The sequence below is a fragment of the Grus americana genome, chromosome 3, assembly GCF_028858705.1.
Source record: "Grus americana isolate bGruAme1 chromosome 3, bGruAme1.mat, whole genome shotgun sequence".
NCBI classification, from domain to species: domain Eukaryota; kingdom Metazoa; phylum Chordata; class Aves; order Gruiformes; family Gruidae; genus Grus; species Grus americana.
In genome coordinates, this window is record NC_072854.1 from 64,805,116 (window position 1) to 64,822,521 (window position 17,406).

The following is a 17,406-nucleotide window of genomic DNA, read 5'->3' on the forward strand; positions in this document are numbered from 1 at the left end:
CCCCTTTGGATAAGAGAGAGAAAAACATTGAAGTAGACATTCCGAATGTTTCTGGAACTGTGATATCACTGATGATAACTGTTAGCCAATTAAAAATAGCCAGTAATAAAAATCTGTGTACTAAATTATAGAAGCAACCAGAGAGATGGGGTGTTTTTCTTCTTTCTGCCACTGTGAAATGTACACACACACACGCGCACACACACATGAGACTGAGGATGGGCCTTGTGGAGAACGAAGCTGGCAGCACTACAGCAAGTATCTACTACTGTCACATACTGACCTGTGGCTGAGCGCACCTCATTTCAGTATGCAATACATCTGTATTCACAAAGGAAGCTAAATGCACTCCACAAGCAGCATAATGCACACGGACAGTTTATGCTTGTTTAAAATGTTACTGCTAAGGAAGGCAAAGCGGGACAACGCTGGACTTTGTAACCTCCCCTTTCCTCCTTCCAAACCCAGGAAGGTTAGAACGCATCATTGGGACATACGGTTTATTGCAAATGCACAGTGATGTCTGAAATACAAAATTAAACCTCAGTGCTATATCTATGCTACTAAGTAAAAAAGGCCAAGGGTGACTGTACCAAAATGCCTGGGGGGAGCAGCTCCTGCCCCGTCCCCTGGCACCCACGCCCAGAGCGAGCCTGGGAGACTGCTGTCTGGCCCAGCCCAGCGCAGTGCCGGAGGAGCACACTAACGAGAGGGCAGCATGAACAACTGCAGGACGCTGTTGAGCATCGCTGCTAACCCTGTGTTTGTTACTAGAATAGATATCATTTAGGGTCCAGTCTAATATGCTCACGGAAACGGCACAAATTGACTCAGCAGCAGTAGAGCTTTACAACCTCGATGCTGCAGGGAAGCCCGTCAGGGCAGGTCTTTGCACCAGCGCGAGGTCTCTTGTAGTCAGAATGGTTCAGAGCCCAAATAAATACAGGGTTCAGAGGGGGCAAGGCAGCCCGGTCTCCGAAGTATAAACTACACGACTACATCCTTCAATCGTTATAAGGGATACGATCAGGGAAGGGTCTGTTCACAGCTGTTACTATTACAAGAACACAACTTTGAGGTTTTAAATATTTTTTGTAGAAATGCAGCATATTCTGAAATTCCTTCAGCTTTGGTTTTGGCTTTACATGTATTCACAATCTCATGCAAAGCTGTGAGGTTTTACTTGCCCTTTATAATACAGCAATTGCTCTTCTTACAGTTCAGTTTCCTGAAGAGGGACAACAGAAATCTGCAGGGAAAGTGGTTCCAAAAAGCAACCAAAGGAACTTTTAAGACTCAGGTATTCTCTTAAAATGTTGAGGGGTTTAAGATTTTGGTGGAATTCAGAGAAGGGTAGCGAGGAGTATTTGGTTTGCAATTTACAAATGCACAGTAAAATCCTCACTCGCTTCCAGAGTAACACTGAAAAGCAAGGGTTTTCAAAAATCCTTAAAATCAAACCGCCTTTGTTGGTACTGCAGCTAGAAGATGAACAATCCAATTCTAAGGGACAGCTCAAATCTTTAATTGACTATTACACTGAAAATGCTATGTTTCTCAGCAAACCTCTATTAAACAAAAAGCAGTCAGAAATGGCAAGATTTCTGCAACACCAAAATTCTGGAACTGAATCAGAGGTTTTAAAGAATACCACCCGCAAGTCCATCTAGTTGCGGGGGTGATGTCTGAGCAGGCAGCAGCAATAAATCTTGCAGAAAGTAATTAATGATCATCTTGTCTGCATTTTATATTATCCTGTGTCCAGTAGCCCTGCAGCCAGTGCTACGTCCACCACAGGAGACCTGTCTCTACACTCCTTTCTTCTTTATTACCCTACTTCTTGCTATGCTGAAAATATCTCTTAGGGCAAAGGCTCTTCTCTAATGCACACGTTCAGTGTAGACTCCAGCAGCAAGTAAAGAACACCCACTATCTGGAACAAGCGAAACATGGAACATATTTAACAACTCTCACATGGAAGCGCAGAGAAGAGGTTCAAAGTGCTTGATCCAAGCTAGGTGCGATACAGGTTACACCAGTTCTCCCTGACTCTGGTAGTTACTGGTGTTGTCCATTAGAGATGACAGGGACTGAGACTGATTGCAAATTTGATGGAAAAAAGAAAGTGTCTGCCTGTAATCCCTAGGGCCAGGTATTAGCTACCAGAAGACTCTCTGTCTCCCTGTGACTCTGGGTGATCTGGTGGCGCCAGCAGCTTGCTGCAGAGAATCATCAGAAAGGACCTCTGCATTGAAATAAGCATAGAAAACAGGATTTGAGAGGATAAAAAGTATTATGTGTTGAGATCACAAAGAACATGCTTTTTTCAACTAGTATATAGAAGTAATCTCTCTCTTCCCAAAATACTTCTGACGACTCGTTCCTACTATAAGCACTTGTCTCTTGTGCTACAGGCACATTCCTAAGATTTGTTGCTTTCATCTTCTCCTCTTGCCCCACCTAGCAATGCTCCTCCAAACCTGCTGACCTGGCCAAGTCACTGTGCAGGCACCACAACTTCCAGCCTTACAGAAAACCCCAGAGACTCTTCATCTATTTTACCGCAGTACTTGCATACCAAATGATTTTTAATCAACACTCAACAAGAAACAGACAAGTACGCTGAGCTTAGGGTAATTTTAAGGAATTTTCACTGTGCTCCATGAAGCATCTGTAATGTCTCAGAGGGGAGAAAAATATTGCAGAGGATCCTGCAATACTTTTCAGTACTGCCAGCTAAAAAATATCCTGAATCCTTGCATATATCACTGCCAACATGAAAGGGCGAATTTTGATGAAAATATAGAGCATTTAAGTTTTCTTGGTTCTGTTCATTTCACTAACCAAACATCCAGCCTCTGGTAAAGATTATATTCCTGGTATTGCTGTCTTTTACCCCTCATTATCAAAACGTAGATGATACATACTTTGTTACACCCTGATCTCTAGATGAATAGTGCTGAATACAGGCAATGTTGAGAAAATACAGCTCTAAAACCACTATTAGTTAAAAGGCACAATAACTCTGAAAAAGATTGTTAAATTTGCAACCTGAAGCAGGATGCAGAATTACTTGGCTTGAACAGCTGGGTATTTGCATGTATTTCTATAGGACCACTGGATATCTGTGACTCTTCTTACCTGTGAGACCTATAACTTGAACGACTGCCAGCGCGGAAAGGACTAATTGGAAAAGAATATCAATTAAGAGGAGTCTTCAATAGAACAGCTGAGTTCCCAGAGATCAGAAGGACACAAATGCCCCCCTCATGTTGCTGAGATGGAATGGTTCCCTCTAAGGCATTTCAAAGGAGAAGCTTCAAGAGTCCCGAGTGACACCTGGGACACGGGCTGGTACCAACAGGGGGTCTGAGCTGTGCCACAAGACAGCAAGTGACTGTCCAGGGGTCAGTCATATCCATCCTGATGACTTACAGGAAGTCCCATAACTGACCACCCATTGTGAGTTACTGAAAATGGGAGGCAGGGACTAAGCTGAAGAAAAGCCTATGAGGTGATTCTGACCCTCTGAATCCTTTTATTAGGGGAGAAAAGTAGATGGGGGAAAAAATATCAGAGACCCAGAAGGTGATTAAATAATTCAAGGAACGTACATGCAAAGCATAAAATTACAAGACTTTTTTAAAGCCAAAAGAGGACACAAACTTTCTGTTGAAGAAAAGCAAAATGCCTGGCAGAAGAGGAAGAAATAAAAAGCTGGAAAACTTGAAGATGGTTTCCTCTCCCCTGTTTGGTGAGATGTGTTTACTTGGAAGATGAACTGCACTGCCTGTGGTGGAACCGATAACAAAGTCTGGGACCTGCTCCTCCTGCAAGACAGGGAGTTCTGGACACCAGAAACTGTCCTGTCAGTGCCTGGGACTGCACCAGGGCAGAGCTCTGGAGAAAAGGTCACAACCAGACAACGTGGTACCTTCACAAAAAGAAAATCAGTCTGAGCCAGACCCTAAAGCACTGACACAGAGAAGAGACCATGGCACGTGAAGGCATTTTGCTGCCTTTATTTCTGTCTAGAGAGTCGGAACATGTGAAGGAGGCTGAAGATAACCAAGAGCCAAGAAATAAGCAGGGCCTGGGACAGGTTCTCCCAGAGAGCTGCTCATCTCTACCAATCTTCTGTTTGAGAATCATCATCCTGCCCGAGGGGAGAATACCAGTTTGCATATAAGGTACCATCTGAAGAAGGCAGCTAGAGGCGATGGGTAATGGCAAGGCAGAGCAGAGAAACTGAGATAGCACAGAAACTTGAAGTAAAACATCATCGGAAAGTTTCTTGCCCCTTCTGCAGTTTTGATCCAACACTGACTCCATTAAATATATAGATAATATTTATGTTCTTTAAGACAGTGAAGGTAATTCAGAGGGTAGGCAAAAGTAATTTTTTGATTGCTATGTTTGGCAGAGAGAGGAATGCATCGCCTTCTCTTATTTTGGTGTCACTCTGCTAAATAGTACTGAGAGGGTCCTTGCTGTTGGAAGGTAACTGTTCCGAAAATAACTGGCATCTCTAAAATGGCAGGCATCTCATACTCTTGATCTGTCTCAGAATCCCATCTATCACATCGCATTCTATTTATGCAGCACTTTTTATGCAGAAGTTTCCAGGCTACACAGAGAGACCGGTTCATCACTGGAACACACCTGTGAAAACACGGCAGTATTACAACGCTCAAAAGCAGGAATGTTTAAAGACACTTTCAGCACATGCCTCATGGGTGCAGTTAATGATTCCTTTCAGTGCGTTTGGCTAAATTCTATGAGAGTACCACAGCCGCTGAGCTCAGGCCAGCCATCAGTGCAGGCTCTCTCTTCTGTCCAGTCTTTTTTTGTTCCGAAGGAGCCAAAGCAGCCAGGGGAGAACCCCAGCAGCTTGGCCTGGCAGAAGCTCTTCCAGGCTTTCTCACAAGAAATGAAAATAGTTCAAGCTTGGTTGAAGCTTTGAGGTTCTCTCAAGTTTCTGCTTCCTTCTGAAGGATAAACAAGAGGTAACAAGAATCTGCTGTATGTGTTGGTTATTTAGCCTGTGCACAGCAACTTTGGTGTACCAAGGGATTTTAATCTTTGTGTAAATATTATAGCCATTCACAGCAATGCTTTAGGGGAGAAACAAAGAGATTTATTCAGCTGAAACCACAGGGAGAATGTCAATAGGCACAATGCAATTGCTTGATTTGGAGTTTAGTCCGGATCCTCGTTCTGATCAAATGAACTGTGGAATGTTTTAAAACAACTCGTTGTTTGTTTTGGGACAGTGTAAGAGAAATAGGGAAGGGACGGCTACAGAAATATTTGGGGAGTGACAGGGGAGAAAAGGCAGAAAGAGCACTGAACAAGGATGAGGGAGACTTAATTTATTCCCAGCCTTGCCAGCAGCCTGGTGGGTGACTCCGGCTAAGCCACTTCGCTGCAGCGTGCCTGGTTTCCCCATCTATAAGATGAAGACACTGATAACTGTTCCCTTTTCAAGCACACTTTGTTTCCAGTGAAGGAAAGTAATATGCTAACAGGATGGACACTGCCATCACAGAGTCTTCCTGGCATACATTTTGCTGTCTGGATGACATACAACCACCACGGAAGCAACATGAAGCTCCTCAGACAACTTCCAGTGTAGGGCAGATGGCTAAAGCCCTACGTGCCTGCCGGTCGTGGGCCAGGCAACTGTCCAGAGAGAGCTCCAACGGTGAGATACTGCCAGCCCTGAAATTTCCACAACTTAAAATAGCAACCAAGGAAAACCTTCAAGCAGTGCCACATGAAAAGTGCTCAGCACAGAGATGAAAGACCAAAATCAAGACCATAAAACCTGTCACCCATAGCAAACAGATTGGCAAAAGTCACAAACTTCTTTTAAGATAGTCACTGAAGATTTCTTTTTAAGATAGATGCCAACTGCATTTGCAGTTTATTCCACCAGGTAAACTACCGTGAATGTTTTCAAGCACTAAACATCTGTCTGAAGCTGTCATAAATGTAACCTCAAAGTTTTGGAAACCCTGCCAGCAGGAAGCACTCTCCACACGTCCACCCAAGTACTGCTGTCACCCATTTCAAAATCCACGTGCTTGGAAAAGCATCGGGAACCCCAACAAGTGACAAACAGTTTGGAACAAGCGCTCTGTTTCGTTCTGCTTTTCTCTCTCTGCCCTCGAGGTAGGTCCTGCATGTGTCAAAGATAATCTCTGTCGAAAACTATGACCTTGGCATGTGTGCCATTTTCAGACACTCAAGACCACCGTAACAACCCTGAAAATGAACAGCTTAAGTGATGTCCCGTATCAGTTTTGCATTTAAGTGGCACGTGCATTTTCAAGGAACACAAGGCACTTCATCTCAGCTCTAGTCAAAGAGCAAAGCGAATGGAAGAAGGAAATGTAAAAAGTATCTGTCCTGAACAGACGAGAGAGATGAGGGTTGTCTCTGTTATTCCTCAAACCAGCTGTAACATGGTATCTGAGGGATTTACCCTCAGAGACACCTAAAACAGGAGAAGGGAATCTTTTATTAAGAATAATTAAATATTATGTTTTATGTAGCTTTGTTTCCAGCTTTGATCTTTGTAGAACAAATCTACTTTTTTTAACTCTCAAGCTTGCTTATAGCTTATTGAAAGGCTGATAAATTTATCATTCTCTCTCAGGAAATAATAAATTCAAATTCTGACCTCCAGGAGGACTCCAGGTCTGGAAAGTGTCTCCTGCCAGGTGGTAAGGCAGTGAACGGGGAGGAAGGGAACCCACACTATGCAGAGGAGCTCTCTACAGCAGGCAACAACCAGCATCCATCCCACAAGAAAAGATGGACAAAGACACCTGACAACTTTGGATAAATCTCAGAGCAGCAGTTAGAAATAAAATCATTATGTGCGATCCAAAGGTAACGAAGTTTAAAGCTCCCTAACTTTAGCTGTCCTAACAGGGTTAGGGCAAGTGAATTTTCTTTCTTGAGGCAGAGGACTCCCATGGCAGGGCACTATTTCGTTATAGATGCTCAAGGAGCACAGTTCCACTCACAAATTGCTCCTTATGTACTTGATCGTTTCTTGGCTTTTTCTACACCTGGCCCTCTAGCTCATCTCAAACCCATCCAGACAAGTTACATATTTTTGCTTCTGTTTCTGAAAAATCTAGACAAAGAACCAAGAATTGAAAACATAATTAAAAAAGAAAGAGATGCAAAATGCAAGGTAGCAATACTTACTGAAATCATCAATATATGAGACAATTCTACATGTAAAGCACCTAAAATTATGTCCTGCCAGACTATTTTAAAGGACATTTTTCCTCTACTGCATAAAAAAAAGGGAGAGGGTGCATAATTTTATCTGTGAAGTTATCATTTGGGAAAAACTGAAACATCTTTTTTAAAAATAAGTAAGAATGACCAGATTTAAATCAGAGTGTTCTGCAAAAAGTGTCTGAAAGGTCTGCCAAAATTCAGCCTGCTTCATCAGCTTTGAATATCATGCATGCTACTAACTGTGAAAGAGGACAGCCTGAGGTAGTATAAATGTGACCAAGTAGGCATTTTTCCTTTGTAATATATGCAATAGCTAATGAGCCCATGTAAATTACTTCCAGTCAAATAACACCGATACTTAAGGGGTCGCCAATTAGATCTAAACTGAACTGGAAAATATACAGGTTTTTCACTGTTGATGCAACTCTCTGCAGATTTGGGAAGGTGCCCATGAGTTGTTTTACTCCACCAAGTAATTATTTGCAAGCCAAAATGCCTGCCCACTTTAGTTTTACTTCAGTGAACGTGCTGGGGAAGTGGACCAAATCTCCAGAAAAGCATTAAAGACCAGAAGACTTACATCCCTGCAGATTTGCATCGTACCAGTACATCATTTTCCAAATACCCTGTTCCCTTCAACAGATGGAAGTCAACAGATAGAAGGCCCTAATTTCCAGATGCACAAGGTGGCAAGGAGGCACACATGTATTTGGAACTGTAACAGGCTATCAGACTGTATTGGTTTCATGAGCACTGGTAATGTTATTAGTCGAGTAATGATAGGCAGTGACAATGAACAATGGATGGAATACAGTTCTGATGAGCCATACCTAGCTCCTTTTGTATGTTGTCAGGGATTCCTGTAATAGTCTTTCTCCTTTTGACTTTCTTCGGCCGTCTTACCACCGTGTCTGTGTAAATTAGAGACCGCCGAATGCTGGCTTGGCGGTCGAAATTCTCCCCTAATGCATGGTAGAACAAGCAAAGCAACATTACTTCCAAGCACACTGACATCATGCACTTTCTTCCACTAGTTTTGTTGTAGAAATGGAAAAAAAGGCATTAATAAATGATGTTAGCTTGGTCTACAATGAAGGTTTACACTGAAGGAAGATACAGCACAGTGTCACAGTAAGGCTTTAGACACATGTATGCGTTACACATACTGCAGGTTTTAAGAGGAATTTTGACTTCCTGAGCCCAGTTCAGATCTGGTGAGAGCAGCTCTAACTCCACAAGTGAAGAGAATCCTTGCTTTAATTTGGCCCTTTGTGGTTTTTTTGTGTGGTTTTGTTGTTTTATTTTAAAGTAATGAGGGGCAGGAAAAGCAAATCTGCTCATGAAAACGAAGGATCACAGTGGTTTATGCAGGAACAGACATTGCTATTGGCAACAGCTATTACAACGTCTTTGCACAGCTCCATCATTAAATCACACGAGATGCTTCTTTTTCATTCTGAGTTGCTCTGAACCTGTCAAGTGTACCACATTTCTGGGGGTGATCTTTTAATATGAATACAAATAAGTACTATGGAGCACGCAGAGATCAAACTGATCTTGTGGTCTCATAAATTTTTCAGTCAGAGTGGAAGCTGCTTAAAATGGAAACTTCATAAATGATTACAAAAATATACAATGGCAAGAGCTGAAAAAAATGTATGAGTAAGTGCATGTTGCCAGACAAAGCCTTATGATGACCATGTGCTGTATCATAATGGGACCCAGAAGCACCACTATCATTAAGCAGCTTTTCTTTAGGAATTCACTTTTGTTTAGAGGTTTATAATTTGGCCATTTTACAAGTAGCAAGATAAAACTTGACCTATAAATTGTGAGCTGAGTTAATTCTCTGTCAGTTCTACAAATCTAACGACTACCCTCCGTATCTCACAGGTAAGTTCCCTTTTTAGAAGTTAAAGCATTTTAAAGCACTGCTAAATGACCTTTAGATGACCCACTTAAAACTTAAATGCAGAAAAAACTTGATATACATGTCTAAGTTTTTTGCCTTGTATGCTTTTTTTGAAAATTGATGACCAAATTATTTACCTCTAAAAAGTGATTAATGCACAGTAACTAATACGTCATAAATATTATCCCTGGCTGACTGCACATCAGTAGGATGTGTGTCGTGCAAACAGCATAGAAAACCTCATTACCTCTACACAGTTAAAGATACAGTCATATATTAAAGTATAGCATGTGGACTTGTGAAAATGCAAGGAAAAAACATAGCAGTTTCATTCACCATATTGTAAATATAAAGACTCTGACTCTGTTTGACTGGAGCCTTGTGCTCCCATGAGCCGCACTCATGCTAAGCCGAATCCTTCCAGCTACAAAAAGTGCCGGTTTCATCCAAGTTTTAGATTGATTGGAGTCAGGGCAGATTAAGGGAGGAGGAAGCCCATGGGATCTATAAAATTTAGAGCTATGGATCCCACCGGTTTAGTAGAAGCCCTGAAATATTGAGACAGACTATCCGCTGTCTGGGGCATTACCACTATTAGGACATTAGGACCCTTACAGGGTCAAGGTCAGGACCATTAAGTAATCCCGCCATGCAGGATAATAATAATTCTAGCCACAAATATGTAACAAATACAAAGACTTTGAAGGAGAAAGTTTTGCATCTCTGAACATATCTTTATCCAGTCAAAGGCCAACAATTATGCCTGAGATAGTGAGTTGTAAGGAAATGAAAATACAGCTTTGAATGCCCTGGAATAAAATGTAAATGGTAAGTAGAGGGTGCAAACAAGGAGAGAGTCTTTTACGTGAAGTCTTGGACAACACAAAGAGGATGACCATGGGGAAATGTTACTGTGTCAGCTGATCCACAGTAACTTGTTCCCCTGAGCTACCCAAGAGCTAACTCAACCGATCCATCTTCAATGGCTTTTGATACACAAGGCTTTTTCAAAGCCACTGTGCAAATTGGTAGAATTTCCAAGTAGCAGCTTGAAAAAATTCCAACAAGCAAATTAAGAATGTCTCAGTCTTTTCTCCCTTCTTCATTGCCGTTTTTTTAAAAAGAAAATATCAATATTAATGTTGAATATATTTTGCAGATTTAAGGATACTTTTTCTGTTACAGGTTTGTAACAAATCATCTAGGCTTTCCTTATACAGTTTACGCAGTTTTCCCTCATGCAGTTTACTCAGTTTCCTTGGATTCACCAAAAATATTTAACCATGTGCTTAAATCTCACTGAAGTCAGTTAAGCTGGACTCAAGCAAATGCTTAAATGTTTTGCAGGATCCAGCCTGGCACCGATCACCTCCACCATCACCAGACTCCTCCGTCTGTAAAGAAAGTTAGTTCCGGAAAACCCACAAGAGCAGACACCATTATACATCTTTTAACTCCCAGGATATGTAAAAGCAAAGACTGGCCACCACTAAAAATTCAGCCCAACCTCTTCCAGGCCAGAATAAGCTCAGCCCAGGCACTCCCAAAGACTGAAACTGCTTCCAAATCTGGATGTCTAGTCAGCAGCTTGTCAGCCTAATGCAATGCCCCTGCACCTTCAGGCTATCCAACAGATTTTTACTGCTACTGTATTAGTTGCAATCTGTTCACCGAAGAGCCACAAAAGCTGAACTCATGGAGCATTTATTGCACAGCCACGTGAGAGGCCATTGTAGCAGAATCATTACTAATGCACTGCTGAAAATGCTGTCAATTGCCAGCAGCCTCTTCAGAGGTTAATGTTTTATTTCATGCCAGGAGTAATAAAATGGAAGGTTTTTTGACCTCTCTTCTGGGAGAGTGAGAAAAAGAGCAAGCGAAGGAAAAAGCCAAATCAAAACAAAAATCGGCGATGGTTTGTTCCACGGCACATTGAACAAACAGCACAGAATTTTTGGTCCTTTTTTTCCCTGCCTTGTGCAGTAACATAAGGAACTTCACAAAATAAAATTACTCGGCGTGTGGGAGGACAGAGGCGGGGAGCAGATTGTGACTTTAAAGAGGAACAAGGACAGCAGCTTTTTTTGTGTGCGTTGTGTGTGGCTCGTAGTCTGTTACTGTCGCTTGCCTTGTTTTACAGTAGCAATATAATTATTCCAAGGGAAAGGAAATGGTGGATCCCAGAGACCAGTCCACATCCTGCAACTTCCTTTACCGCCCTCCCTTTCCATCCCTTCCAATTACCATGTTTATAAGGAAATAAATGCCCAACAGCACACTCCAGAGAGGTGAGGTGCGATATGCACATCCACTGTTTTAATCAGAGAAGTTGAAAACTGCTGAGTTTGCTGAGTGCAAACCAAACAATTCAGGGGACACAAGGTTTGCTACACCAGTAAAATTAAGCTGGTTGAAGTCACAAGTGCAATTTATCCAAACACGGTAACATTCCCAGTGACACTGAATTAAACCTATGAGGGTTATTTGATCTCTTTCACTTCTTTTTTCTTTCCATCTGTTTACCTCCCCCATATATTTTCAGTACGCAGGGTCATTAAATCAAACAGCAGATTACTCTTTCTGTAAGTATACCCTGTTCCTGCTGTCGCAGTATCTAAGCCCTGCTCGAGCTTATCGATTATGTCAGATTATCCGTTGTTCCCATAACTTGGCCTTCTGCACCTGTATCCGACATTCCCTAGATAATGCCAGCTGGCCTAGTAACATTTCAGCATTGCATTTATTTGCTTTCTATTAATTTTCCAGAGGTGGGGTGTTCGTAATTTTCTGTTGTCTTCATGCCATTTATTTCAAATATTTTCTGCTGTTTATTTAAGGAGACATTTCTTGTTGATTTCTCAGAGCTCTCTGATGTTTGTCACAGAAGTACTGCTCCTATACTATTTAAATACTTAAATACCATTAAATACTACTATTTAAAATACTAGCTTATACAAATCTAAGTGAAAAACTTCTTGGTAGTCATGCAGGGAAAGAGAACACCTAATTTACTTTCAAAACAAAACCAAACATTGCAAGCTATTGACTGTAAGAGTGAGCGTGGAGTCAGAGTGTGCCATATGGCATTTGAAATAAATTGGATATTGAGTATCATCCTGGTTTTGGCAGGCAAACGGTCAGTTATTTGAATTAACTAATAACAGACAATCTTGATACTGTGCAGAAAAAGAAGGATTATTAAATCGAAGTGATAATTCAATCTTTCATAGAAATTCTATTTACACACAACAATGAATCTATTCAGCATTAGGCTTGAACATAATTTAACTTCCACAGAGTGGGAGTTTTGCAACTGTAAAACCAAAGAGCATTTTCAAAATGAAGAGTTAATATACAGTTCATAATAAGAAAATGTGGTCGCATACGTGGAGTGTCTTATCAAGAGTCTTGCTCAAAGACGTAGCCCCATTAACTTTTGCTGTTCTTACCCTACTCTCCTTGACACCTAAACCTCTTGTTGCTAATAAAAATAAGACCCTAGAGGGTTTTTTCTTGACTTTTGCAACATTTAGTCTTTGGAATACAGAAGTGCCTGATAACCTTCCTTACATAAAATTCCTAGAAGAAAATCCTGAAATATCATTAGCATTGCAAACACGATTTTCCATTACATATCTTTAGTACAGTCCACAGCAAAACACTGCTATTTATCAATCCTCTTCTTGTATTTCATGAATATCTAATGCTTTGTCAAGCCCACGTTGTACAGACTATCTTCGTTAATGATCATTTTAAGGGATTTTGAGGTTTTCTCCTTAAGTTCAGAGACAGACTATTAACACAAAACACAGTTTTCACAGAAAGGTGCAGTAAGTAATTTAAAATTCATGCATCAAATATATGAGTGTCAAAATACTATCCAACTGCATAGATCCCCTGTTATCCCTTCCCTCCCTCATCAGTGAAATGCAATTACTGAAATTAAAAGCCTACCAGTCACATTAATAGGAACCACATCTGTTTGGACTGCCTGTGCTTGTTGTCGCATTTTCTCTTCTGGCGTTGGCAGTGGGAGCGACTTGGTCCAGTTGGTTTGGGTGTTGATATCTGATAACTCATTTGAAACTGGAGTTTTAGGCCTTTTGATGGTAATAAGCTTTTCTTCCTCTGGGGAAGAGACAGGACACTAGAAACAGAAATACATGCAACAATGTAAGTTTACTACAAAAAAAAAAAGGTAGGACCATGGTATCACTAAGGCATTGCAGCTGCAGTCAGCACGATTGCTTGTGGAGCAAAATACACCCTCACAAATATCACACTTTGACCTACACAAAGAGTGACTTAAGTAACACACAACCAACCAACCCACAACAAAACGCCTGGATTTATCGGACTGAGGGATATATACCAATGAGAAAGAGTAGTCCTGAGCAGAGCAAAGCAGAGTAACTAATTATCTTACACACTGACATCGTCCCTGGAGTGATTAACCCCTCACTGCACCGCAGTTTGCTTTCCCTGCCCCTCTCCCTTCCCGGTGCCCTGTGAGGCAGATGTGATTTGAGCGCTGCTTTGCTCCAGCTGTACCAGGTTGTAAGGGTGCGTAAGGTCTCAGCAAGAAGCCTGTTACGAAGAGACAGATTTTTGGGAGAGCTCAGTACAAGAACCAGCCGATGCACTCTACAAAATCATCAGCCACGGATCAGTGAGGTAGCAAGAATAACTTTGCTTTGGCTTTGGAGAAACTCATGCCACAGTCAAGGGGGTTCATTTTGCCCATTTTTCAGGGGTGAAGCAGTTAACAATATTGGTAGCCATAGAATGGTCATTTTAAACATCATTCCTTATCAAAGTAGAGATTTCACCTCCACGATGGGTGTTTCACTTAAAAAAACCCAACCAACCAATGAAACAAAAAACTTTCTGCACCAGAAAAAGAGGTTGCAGAGGTTGCAACGGCTTGTGCAAATCCTTCCACCAGACAAAGTTATAAGCCGAAAAAGCCATTTGATTTCAGGGACCAAATCTGTTTTCATTACAGAGTCCTTGTTTGCATGCCAGCAATGGCAGAGAAAGCCATAATGTAGCTTTTTACTGATAGGACAGTACTAGACCAGGGCAAACCCCGAGGACAGGCAGGTTCAGGGCATGCAGAAGACATCACTGGGGCTTCTAGCAGGTGGTCACAAGCTCCAAGCAAACTCGGGGAGAGGCAGCCTTCCCTCCTCCCTGCTCCTGCCAGCAAGGCACCCCCGGGAATCCCAGAAGCAGGAGGGAAAACAAATCTCTGCCTTCTCCTGCCCCCAGGCAAAACAACAAAGAGAAGAAAACCATGGAGAGGAGTTGTGTAGGGGCTGCAGCACTTGGCAGAGATCTCTCTGCAACCTCCTGACTCCTCCGCTTCAGCGGTGTTTGCCTTGGGACCTCCCTCTCTACCGCCAGACCAGAGTTACAGCCCTCTCCCCCTTTCTCTTTATTCCTCTCTCCCTCTGCAGAGCAGAGCACTACCCAAAATAGGGTTGTCAGTACTGGATCGCTGCCTCTCCCGGGAGTGACTCCCTCACTGCTGTGCACCGTCATGGAAAGAAACATCACAGCTATTTAAACAGATGGATTTTTTAAACTATTATTATTATTATTATTATGAGTTTTCAATCTAAGCGATCTGTTCTCTCTTGAAGCTGAGTGCTATACAAAAGACATGCCCAGACACTGTGCCACAACCACTGTTTATCATTTCTGATCTTAATTTTCTTCCTGTTACCATGAGGAGTTCCCAATGTTTATAAATAAATAACCATTTATACATTCTATTTTGCTTTGAGTCTACATGCTTTAGGACAGGGCCCAACGTTTTATTTAATGATTAAAAAAAAAAAAAAAAAGGCAACTTCCAGGCAAAAAGTTAAAGAACAGAAAAGCAAAATCTCTTCAGGTAATAATAAAAAAAACATTTCAGGCAATGAAATTATTACTAATGTCATCCAGCGGTTTGGAACCACGCTTTTGAAATGTGGGAGCTTTTATTCGAGGAAATAATCCATTTTTGTCAGTCTTGCATTTCTTTACTAGTGAGGCTGTGGGTGGGATGGAGGCTGCTCTGTAGGAAAGGGCTCAGCCCTCTGAAAACCCCAGCAATTCTTTCAATACAAGCTTCTTCGAGGACGTAATTTTTTCAGGCCTACATTGTTTTTAAAAGGCTCTAAACCCACTTCTATAAAAATATAATGTGAATGCTTATCTTTTTTGTGAGTGTGTGTACCTATACTTCATACACACATACAGTGTGGGCACATATATATGTATGTACTTATACAAGGACTTTCTCACCTCAAATCACTCAAATTCATAAAACCCTTCATTAACTTGAGCAGTTTGGGAGAGAAATGCCATTGCAGAAGGGAAAGCTGCCTCCAGGCCATGCTTCCCCCTCCAATTAAGTTTAAAAACAGCTGCGAGACAGAAAGGGTTTGTAAGGAACGTGGCAGGGGGGTGCTAGCCCAGTGTCATGGCGGGCACGTGTGCGTGCACTTACAGGGAGTAACCAGGGGTTGAGGCAAAGAAATATCACTTTCCCTGTTTTACAAAGAGCTTTCCTCCACCTGAATCAGGGCACCAAGGGAGACACCTCCTGCCTGGTTTTGCAGTTTGTGTGGGGTGAAGATGAGCTCCAGCGACCTTCGGACACTCTGCTTGGTTGCTACTGTCAGCATCAGTATGTGTCACACTCAGCCCATACCGCAGTGCCGGGTCTCAGCTGTCGTACAGCCGTCACCAGGGGCTACTCCAATATGTCAAATGGCAGCGAGATTGGTTACAAAGCCACCCTTCCTTTTCAGGGAAATTACCCAAACCAGGCAGAACCATTTTTCCGTCACAGTACATAAACAGAAAAATTGAAGAACTGAAGCACCTACTACGACGGAAGCCTAGTTGTCCAGAAAAACGTGGAGCAACAATCACAAATTTTGCAGAATTAAAAATTGAGAAAACTGGGGACAGATGGAGGAAGACGGACAGAAATGAATCAGCCCAGTGTCCGTATAACAAATGAAAAGCAATTGAAAATCCAATCATGCCGTTGAGGTTAAAGCACTGTGTCAGTGAGAAAGATTTTCCACCATAGGACAGTTGTGCGTACTTCTACAACATAATTCAGTAAAAGAGTCGCAGGCGGGTTTGAATGTAGGAAGAAATGTTCACGTTTCATCTGTAGGTACACTCTCCATGGTTCCTGGATAACCATGACAGTCTCTACTTATATTCTTTCTTCCAAAGTACTCACAATGATAGTGGTATATTTACTTGGTTTTCTGATGTGAAGAGACTTTTAAGGAGCATGACAAAGCTGTACAGTTTTATTGCATATTGAGGAAAACAGCAGCTCATCTTTCAGCTTTCTTCATATTGAAATTATTTACCTCTATAATAAGGAAGAAAATAGAGGATTTACATATTTTTAGCAAACATTCCCAAGTTTGTAGCACAGAAGCCTGCCGGAAGATGTAGTGAATTGCTGCTGCGTAACAGGAAAGTCTTCTCAAGTAAGGTCTGTTATATCAGAAACAGAACTGGACTAGGCAGTACTTTGAGATTATGTATCTGCTTAGCAAAGCTGATCATAAACACTATGTTCATAAGAGAACAGAAAGCACCTGTCCCATTTTTAAAGCATCTCTGATTCGTAACAACTTTATTGCTAGACTTAAATGGCCAAATTTCTGTGCAATGGGATGTTAGACTCATCTCCTCAGGCAAATTTGTTGGGATTCGTCCTTTTTAATGGATCAGGGAAGAGAAAAAGGTGTGATGGGATGTAAAAGCAACAGCCTTGGACCTTGCAGTGTTTCCATGAACGTGCGTTAGAGGGGAAAAAGCATGAACTTTCACATGGGAATTGAAATGAGGATCCAGGAGATAAATGGCCTATGCATACTCTATAGACAAGCTATATGGCTCAGTAAGCCAGAGCCTTGCCATTGCCTTGTTGATATATTGTCCCCCAGCCTACATATACAACAAAAGGGTCTCACTATCTCAGCGCATCCACACTATTGAGAGGTCCCAGATGACAAGTGAGTATATGCTGTGTATCTTGCAGCACGCTCTGCCTAAATACCCTGTTTTTCTTAATCTTTTTATATTCCAGGGGTTTATACTACACTGTTTGAAAAAAGAGGGGACCTCCAGGAAGAAAATTCAATCCATACAAATTTTACCTTTCAGCAAAGAACTTCAAACTTCTAGTCATGTCTTTTACCTCACTGTCT

General features: G+C 41.7%; 1 protein-coding gene across 16 annotated transcripts in view; it reads right to left on the reverse strand.

Annotated features, from left to right (window-relative positions):
• Positions 1–17,406, reverse strand: part of NHSL1 (NHS like 1) — a 185,025-nt gene that overhangs the window by 12,031 nt on the left and 155,588 nt on the right. For 12 of the 16 annotated variants that reach the window (XM_054821329.1, XM_054821342.1, XM_054821330.1 and 9 more), the window contains 2 exons: positions 13,127–13,319; positions 8,091–8,222 (listed from right to left, as the gene is read on the reverse strand). In XM_054821329.1, the coding sequence (XP_054677304.1) occupies positions 8,091–8,222; positions 13,127–13,319 (325 nt within the window). Of the gene's footprint in view, positions 1–4,662; positions 4,919–8,090; positions 8,223–13,126; positions 13,320–17,406 lie in introns of those variants that run through there. The other 4 variants (XM_054821332.1, XM_054821331.1, XM_054821334.1 and 1 more) reach the window with 2 other exon arrangements.